General features: G+C 40.1%; 1 protein-coding gene across 1 annotated transcript; it reads right to left on the bottom strand.

Annotated features, from left to right (window-relative positions):
* Positions 1–8,077: 8,077 nt before the first annotated feature.
* LOC128103462 (olfactory receptor 143) lies at positions 8,078–9,034 on the bottom strand. The gene has a single exon (XM_052727882.1). The coding sequence runs from the start codon at positions 9,026–9,028 to the stop codon at positions 8,078–8,080; it is 951 nt and encodes a 316-aa protein (XP_052583842.1). The 5' UTR covers positions 9,029–9,034.
* Between the last annotated feature and the right edge of the window lie 557 nt (positions 9,035–9,591).

Raw genomic sequence — 9,591 nt, 5'->3', positions numbered from 1 at the left:
AAACTTCAAGTATTTGAAGAAAGCCATTAAATATATAAGACGATGAACGATTTCTCATACTCATGGATCAGGAGGATTAGCATAGCAAAAATGGTCATCCCACCAAAAGCAATCTACACATTCAATGCAATTCCCATAAAAATTCCAACAAAATTCTTTAAAAAACCTTGAAAGGACCATTCTCAGCTTCGTAGGGAAACACAAAAGAAACAGAATAGCTAAAACAATTCTGAACAATAAAAGAACTACTCCAAGTATCACTATTTAATATTTCAAGTTGTACTACAAAGCTATAGTAATAAAAATAGCATTGAATTGGCATAAAGATAAATGGAAAAGAATTAAAGACATAAATACACACACACACACACACACACACACACACACACACACACACACACACACACACATGAATATCTGGGTTTTTATTTTAAAAAAGAAGCCAGAAACATGTTAGAAAAAAGACAGCATCTTCAGCCAGTGGTACTGGTCATCCTAGATGTTTGCATATAGAAGAATGCAATAGATCCATACATATCACCCTGCATGAAATTCAGCTCAAAATGGATTACAGACCTCAACATAAAACTATAGGCTCTGAACTCAAGAAATTAGACATCAAAATGCCCAACAGTCCAATTAAGAAATGGGCTATAGAACTAAACAGAGAATTCTCAACAGAGGAAACTCAAATGGCTGAAAGACATTTAAGGAATTGCTCAACATCCCTAATCATCAGGGAAATGCAAATCAAAACAACTCTGAGATACCACCTTATGCCTGTCAGAATGGCTAAGATCAAAAACACTGAAGACACCTTATGCTGGAGAGGATGTGGAGCAAGGGGAACTCTCCTCCACTGCTGGTGGGAATGTAAGCTTGTACAATCACTTTGGAAATCAATATGGCGCTTTCTTAGAAAATTGGAAATCCATCTCCCCCAAGATCCAGCTATACCACTCTTGGCCATATCCCCAAGGAATGCTCAACCACATCACAAGAGCACTTGTTCAGCTATGTTCATATCAGCATTGTTTGTAATAGCCAGAATATGGAAACAACCTAGATGCCCTTCAACTGAAGAATGGATAAACAAAATGTGGTACATATACACAATGGAATACTACTCAGCAGAGAAAAACAATGACATCATGAGGTTTGCAGGCAAATGGATGGATCTAGAAAAAATCATCCTGAGTGAGGTAACCCAGACTCAGAAAGACAAACATGGTATGTACTCACTCATAGGAGGATACTAGTTGTGGAAAAAGGATGACTTGTCTGCTACTCACATCACCAGGGAGGCTACCTGGAAAACAGGACCCCAAGAAAGACACGGGGATCGCCCAATGACAGAGAAATGGAAGAGATCTACATGAACAGCCTGGTCATGAGTGGGGGTAATGAAGGGCGAGGGTCGAGGGAAAGAGCTTGGGGGAGCGGGAGATCCCAGCTGGATCAACAACAGAGAGGGAGAACAAGGAATAGGAGACCATGGTAAATGAAGACCACATGAAAATAGGAAGAAGCCAAGTGCTAGAGAGGGCCACAGAAATCCACAAAGATACCCCCACAACAGACTGCTGGCAATAGTCGAGATACAGCCTGAACTGACCTACTCTGGTGATGGGATGGCCAAACACCCTAACTGTCGTGCTAGAAACCCCATCCAATTACTGAAGTATCTGGATGCAGAGATCCATGGCTAGGCCCCGGGTGGATCTCTGGGAGTCCAATTAGCGAGAATGAGGAGGGTTTATATGAGCGAGAATTGTTGAGACCCAGGTTGAATAAAGCACAGGGACAAATAGCCAAACAAATGGAAACACATGAACTATGAACCTATGGCTGAGGGGTCACCAACTGGATCAGGCCCTCTGAATGGGTGAGACAGTTGATTGGCTTGATCTGTTTGGGAGGCATCCAGGTAGTGGGACCAGGTCCTGTGCTCATTGTATGAGTTGACTGTTTGAAACCTGGGGCCTATGCAGGATTGTTTGGCTCGGCCTGGGAGGAGGGGACTGGACCCACCTGGACTGAGTCTACCAGGCTGATCTTAGTCCGCGGGGGAGGCTTTGCCCTGGAGGAGGTGGGAATGGGGGGTGGGCTGGGGGGAAGGTGTGGGGGGTGGGAGGGGGAAGAACAAGGGAATCCATGGCTGATATGTAGAACTGAACTGTATTGCAAAATAAAAATACAAATTAAAAAAAAAAACTATAGGCTCTGAACATGATAGAAGAGAAAGAGTGGAATATCCTAGAACCCACTGGTGCAGGAGAAGACTTTCTGAGCAAAACACCATCAGAGCAGGCACTGAGATCATCAATTAATAAATTGGACCTCGTGAAACTGAAAAGTTTCTGTAAGGCAAAGAATAACATCATAAAGACAAAGCAGCAGCCTACAGAGTCAGAAAAGATCTTCACCAACCCCACATTTGTCAGAGCTGATATACAAAATATATAGAAAACTCAAGAAACTAGATATTAGAAAACCTTACAATGCAATTTAAAACTGGGGAACAGATCTAAAGAAAGAATTCTCAATAGGGAGTTCTCAATAGAGGATCTCAAATGGTTGAAATAGTATTGGTCTTTTAAAAAAGCAAAGTAGTGATAAAATGACTCCTCATGTTATTCTGCTATTTTCTTATATCAGTTCCTTATTCCTCCATTTGCTGCAAAAGAAAGCTTCTCTGATGATGGCTGAATAGGGCACTGATCTATGAGTATAGAAGAATATCATTAGAAGTCATTCGCCATTTTTTCCTACCTTTTTCCTCAACAGTATTTGGTTTTGCCCTAGGTCTCTGGGCTATCTAGTCTCTGGTCCTTGGTCACCAAGGAGTGTTGGGTATGGGTTGTATCTCAGTGAGTGGGCTTTAAGTCAAATCAGACAATGGTTGGTTACTTCCACAAGCTTTATGTCACCATTGCTTTAGCATATTTTTCAGGCCTATAGCCAGACATTACAGGGAGAAAGAGATGGAGAGACAGAGAGACAGACAGAGACAGACAAACAGACCTTAGAACACTCAACTCCAAATAGAATGTCTCCATCAAATCCCTCCCATCAGAGCTTTGGGAACCTAGCAAAAGATGAGGCAGAAAGAATATAAGAGCCAGAGAGGATGGAGGACACCATGAGAACAAGGCCCTCTAAATCAACTGAGCAAAAATCATATGAACTCAAGGGACTGAAGAAGTAAGCCTATGCCCTGCATCAGGTCCTCTGCATATACATTATATGGTTTCCAGTTTAGTGTTTTTATGGGACTCCCTCAGTATGTGAATGTGTGTACAAGAAGCCTGTTGTTTACTAATGAGAGAAAAAAAGAAAATGGATCCAGATGATAAGGGAGGTTGGGAGGAACTGGGAGGAATGCGGGGGAGGCTGTAATTAGGATATTGTGTGAGAAAAGAATTGATTTTCAATAAAAGGGGGAAATAAATAAATAAATGAGTTGACTATTATGTAAAACATTTTTAAAATAAATAGAATTACATCCCTTTCCCCCTCCCTACCTTCCCTGTTATTCTCCTTTGAACCTTTCTCATTTTCTAGTTGATAACATAATTTTCTTTGATAAGTTATATGCACTGGTAAAATGCAGATACTAATAGTACTTATGACACAGAATGATTTGCATATTAAAGAACGCACTACAAATTAATCCTTTCAAACTGGTGCCTTTATAAACAAAACCAAATTGAGTGGTGTCACTATTAAAGTTGCAGAAGACAACTTGGTCCTCAGTGTAGACTAGGATGCCCTTTAGTGGGTCCTTTGAGGCCTGCTTCACCACCTTTTGATGTCTTCATGCTTGGCAGCTTCTTCCATGTCAGATCTGTGAGAGATGCATTAAGGGTAGGAACAGTGGAAGGCCATGCCAGTGAGCTTCCCATTCAGCTCTGGGATGACCTTTCCCACAGCCTTGGCAGCACCAGTGAATGTGTGGATGCTTGGATGATGTTCTGGGCAGCCCCACAGCCATCATACCACAGCTTCCAAGAGGGGCCATCCACAGTCTTCTGGGTGGCAGTGATAGTATGGATTGTGGTCAGGAGTCCTTCCATAATCTCAAAGTTCTCATGGATGACTTTCCCCAGAGAGAATAGTAGTTGGTGCAGGAAGCATTGCTGACAATCTTGAGTGAGTTATCATTCTTCTTGTGATTCACAACCATCACAAACATGGGGACATCAGCAGAAAGGGCAGAGATGATGACCCTTTTGGTTCAACTTTCACTTGTTTTCTCCATGGTGGTAAAGATACATGAGGCTCCACAACATATTTGGCTTCAGCCCCACCCTATTTGATGTTGGTAGTATGGTGATAGCCTTCTGGTTGATGACAAGTTTCCCATTCTCAACCTTAGCTATGCTGTGGAACTTGTCATGGGTAGAGTCATACAGGAACATGTACACCATGTATTTGAGGTTAATGAATGTGTCACTGATGGCAAAAATATCCACTTGGCCAGAGCTGAAGGCAACCGTGGTAACCAGGCAACCAATATGGCCAAATCCATTCACTCAGACCGTCACCATCAGTATCAGGGACTAGACAGGAAGAAGATGATGCTGGCTCTAGAATGGGAAAGAGTAGAGTGCCAGCTCTTAAAATCAACTTTAAGTCATCCTTCTGTGATGTTCCTTGAGCCTTAGATGCAAGGGTTGTGTTGTAAATGTAGCTATTTTGGCTAGGCTCCCAGGGACCAGTTTATCTCTGCACCATATCCTCATTATATTAATAGGTAATTTCAATTTATAAGCAAGGCAAAGTTTATTTGAAATGACATGAAATACAATTCAAAACTTGATTAAACTGTGTGTAAATAGACAATAAATTTTAATACATGAGAAGGAAAATCAATAAGTTCAAATATAATCATATCTCAAGTTAACGTACCAAAGCAAAAGGAGTTACTGTGCTGCTCCCAGAAGTCATGGTCTTTTCAATAAGAACCCCAGGGCCAGGTGCAAAATGCCTTCTATGAATTGTTGGCTAGAGAAATCCAAGAGGCTCCAAAAGGAAAACAGGGTGTTATCATTGTCACTCTTGGTTGCCTACCATAACTAGATGGTAAGATCTTATTTCTGAAGATACTGCTAATTTTGGATATATGACACAGAGAAATCGAGTTGGTACTGAGATACAAACTCCTTCCCAGCTGGTTAGGTTTTATAGTTTCAAAATGTGTGCTTTGCAGGGTGCTGGCTAGAAAACTCATTGAAAGTCGAACTCAAGCATTGACCATGCCTACTATAATAATAACCTGCCAAGCTGGATACATCCACTGATGCAATTGTGGCTAGGATATTGGGATAATAACCAACCAGTTAGTGATTTGATTTGATGCCTACTTCATAAGAAATACTGTATTTCTGGTGCTATAAACTTTTTCAAATGTTTATTGTGAGTGAGGGAAGACATAAGCTTGAAGGACAACAGAATACCACTATTTACCTAATTAAATATGTAGTCAAGTCATCTTGTAATTGTTCATCCTTATACCCATAGACTAGTGCTGCTCTCAGCCTGAGACAAAGAAATCACCTTTTTCAGAGACTTATAGTTAATACAGAGACTCATATCTTGTCAAAGTAGTAAGAACATTTGAATGATGGGCTCTCAACCCTAAATGGGACCTAAAGGGAACATCATAGGAGAAAAGGCAGAGAGGATTTAGAAGTTAAGAAAATGGAGAAGAGTATCATGACACTCTGGTCTATGTAATCATCCCTACAAGTGACATTGTTTCAAATATTGATTACCACCTTTTAAAATGATTAAACTCAATTGCATTTAAATAACACAAGATGTCTTCTATTTCTCTGACACACTGAACTTTGAACTGTTCAAAATCATTTTTCAGTTTCAAGTACTTCTAAATATCAAAGGCAAAAATTACCAGAAAGCTCGTACCATGTTGGAGTAATCTCACGGCAACTATTTAAGAGGCCACTGATGATGTCAGCTGAAAATGAACAGAAGTATCTATATCTACCCTGGAAACAAATAGGTCAAGGCTTCTGACTGAAAAGATGACATCACAGGAATGCTGGCCTGGCCTTCCACTACCACAGAGGAGGTGTCTAAGGCTCGAAAACATCCTCCATCAGTACAGCAAGAGATCCACCAGAAGCCCAAGCTACCTCTTATCCGTAGTGGACATTGCCCCCTGTCAGTAACTGCTGCAGCTGCTGTGAAGGTATATGCCTTTGCTAGGGCTATAATGGTGGATTAGTCAATGACATTCATCTTGTCCTTGCTCCTGACAGGGCCATAGGGTGATGATACATCAGACCTCCCTAACCCTTGGCCCCACCAGACTGTTTTCTAGACAGTAATGCCAGCACAATAACCCTGAAATTACAATAGATCCAGGTTACTCATGATAGGCATGGCCTCCATACCTTAATGTTTGTTGGAAAACTCCATCTTAGTATTTATACATGAATGGGAAAGGGTGAGGGCTGTGGAGAGATGTACCTGAGGCCTTTCATGACCATCAAATCAAAACTCAAGAATTTTCAATAATCTGATCATCATTATAATAAAAAGAAATGCTTAATTCTCTAGTACCAATAACTTTTAGCAGATTGAATTAATTTTTTAAATGCATCATTTTTCTACTTCTGCAGTTCTAAGTCAAATCTCTTTTTTAAACATTATTAACATAAAATATATACTTTCAGGACTGAAAAGATGGTTCAGCAGTTAAGAGCACTGACTGTTCTTCCAGAGGACCTGGGTTCAATTCCAAGCACCCACATGGCAGCTCACAACTGTCCATAACTCCATGATCTGATACCATCACACAGACATACTTGCAGGCAAAACACAAGTGCACATAAAATAAAAATAAATAAATTATTTTTTTAAAAATTACACGTTCATGATTCATTAAACCCTAAGCATGATACATCCTCTATCATGAAGTTATTATCTAAAAATAGACATGTTCACTCCTGGAGGAAAGACAGATGCCTGTAGTACTAAGAAAGCTCACAAAGCTCATTGTCTTCACAAGGTGCTGCCTAAGAATATACCATCAGTATACAGAGTCGGGTGGAAAACAGATTCTTCAGTGAAGCCAACTGCAAGTTGGGCTGGGAGATGCACTGAGGGAGCTTAGACACCTACCATCCACACATCTGTGGGTTTTCAGGGGACACTACAGAGCATGTCTCCTATCCAACACAGACAATAAGAAAGTATAATACAAGGCAAATAATCAATTGTGTAAAAGTAAAACCTTACCCCCCTAACTTAAAGATTTCTATTTTCATTTGGAAGCTAAAATGCTAGAATAAGAACCATATCAAATAATTGCTGAAATGTTAACAATTATTTTATGGTCTCAAATGTCTTTTCATCTCTTTGAATTAATACAAGGGTAAGAAATGCTCCAAATAAGGAAAAACATCAAAACTGTACAAAAAAAGAAAGAAATGAATTAGAAATAAAGTGTAGAATGCCAGGGATTTCATTAGCTGGGAACAAAATGTAATTGGGGCCATGAAGACGACTCAGGTGTTAAGAACTCTTACTTCTCCTACAAAAGATCTGAGTTCTATTCCCTGAGTTCTGTTCTATACATGGTGGCTCTCAGCTGCCTATAACTCCACCACTAGGAAATCAGATACCTCTCTGTCTCCCTCAGTCTCCTGCATGCACACGGTAAATGTGAACTCAGGAACACTCACACATACACATAAATAAATTTTAAAATAAGTGCACAATGATATTTACAAGAAAAAGTACTAAGAATTTTTATTCTCAGATAATGTAAAATGTAAAAAAAGCCAACCAGGCTCTTAATCTGATATATGCAATGGACATTTCACCATCATAAACACATTTGAATCTAAAGATGTCTCCTATCCTCATGGTACATACAGAGCAATTTTGCATGAAGGAAGAAAAAATGTACAGTATAAATTCTATCAATTCTATTGAATGAGAAGGAGAAAGAAAATAATAGTATATATGTAATGTAAAAGACAAGAAAGAAGGAGAAAGACACATCAAACTGGAATAAATGAGGCTAAAGGACTCGACAATGGATAAATTAGTTTGCGAGTCTCTTCCAGGTTTTCTTCACAGCAAGCTTGACATCCTTGTTTCTGAGACTGTAAATGAGAGGATTCAACATAGGCACCAAAAAAGTGTAAAATACCGAGAAAAATTTTCCCTGGCCCACAGTCTCAGCGGATGATGGCTTGACATAAGCAAGCAGCCCAGATCCATAGAAGAGACTAACAGTTATGATGTGAGACCCACAAGTGCCCAAGGCTTTGGACCAACCCTTACCTGAGGACATATGAACGATATTGAAAAGGATCATAGCATATGAGATAAAGATAATGAGGCAGCATAAAATGATAGCTATACCCACCACAACAGAACTCACAAGCTCGTTCACGTAGGTGTTACTGCAGGAGAGCCTAAGGAGTGGGAAGATATCACACATGTAGTGGTTGATGATGTTAGAATCACAAAAGTTCAGCCTGATCATGAAACTTGTGTGGAACAAGGCGCTAACTAATCCCATTAAGTAAGGACCAAATATCAACAGACAACAGAGCTTAGGGGACATAACAACTTTGTACAGCAGTGGCTGACAGATGGCCACATAGCGGTCATACGCCATGGCTGTCAGCACATAACTCTCAGAGTTCACAAAAAATAGGAAGAAAAACAGCTGAGTCATGCATCCTCTGAAGGAGATGGTGTTCTTCTCTAAAACAAAACTCATCAGCATTTTGGGAGTAAAGACAAGTGAATAACAGAAATCAATGAAGGACAGATTGAAGATAAAGAAGTACATAGGAGTGTGAAGGTTTGAGTTTAGGCAAATGAGATTCATTAAGCTCAAGTTTCCCATCACAGTGACCATGTAGTTCACCAAGAACAGGATAAATAAGGGCAGCTGGAGCTCAGGTTGGTCTGTCAGTCCCATAAGAAAGAACTCAGACACTGAAGAGTCATTTTTCATAGTCATTTGCCTCATGTGTGGCATCTGCAAGAGTAAGCGTAGAACGCAATGTTAACCCTCTAACCATCATTCACTCCAAGGGCAGAGCTGGATTTATCAGTTTCCAAGCTTGAGTGAGGAACATGGGGTCCTGAGGAATCCTTATTTTTTCCTTTGCCCACCCATGTTGTGTCTATCACCCCAGAAAGATGCTGGGGGGTTTCAGTTTCTTTGCAGTAAGCATCCTTTCTTTCTTTTAGTGTTTACTAAGGATTAAGAGTGAAAACAGCAATGCGTGCATTTTCCTCAGAACTTATGATTCATATAGATGTGGTTTCGAAGGTAAAATGTCAAGATAAAGATTATTCAGTGCTCACCTTGGTTCACGTGGAGCCTTCCCTAACATTGGGATTCATGGTGTCTTCCTCCAAAAAGTGCTCAGAGGGCCAAAGTTGCTAATAATGAAGCTGGCAATTGCAATGTGCAGACAATGTGTCTGACTTGCTAGAAAATGACATGGTTGCTGTCTGAGAATTTCCCAAAGATTCTTCTTTTATACAAAAAAGAAGGTGGCTTTCTTTTATGAGTCTCCAATATCTCAAGGTAAA

Source organism: Peromyscus californicus, unplaced genomic scaffold, assembly GCF_007827085.1.
Source record: "Peromyscus californicus insignis strain IS unplaced genomic scaffold, ASM782708v3 Scaffold_11__1_contigs__length_118956290, whole genome shotgun sequence".
NCBI classification, from domain to species: domain Eukaryota; kingdom Metazoa; phylum Chordata; class Mammalia; order Rodentia; family Cricetidae; genus Peromyscus; species Peromyscus californicus.
This window is presented reverse-complemented; position numbering and strand designations above follow the sequence as displayed.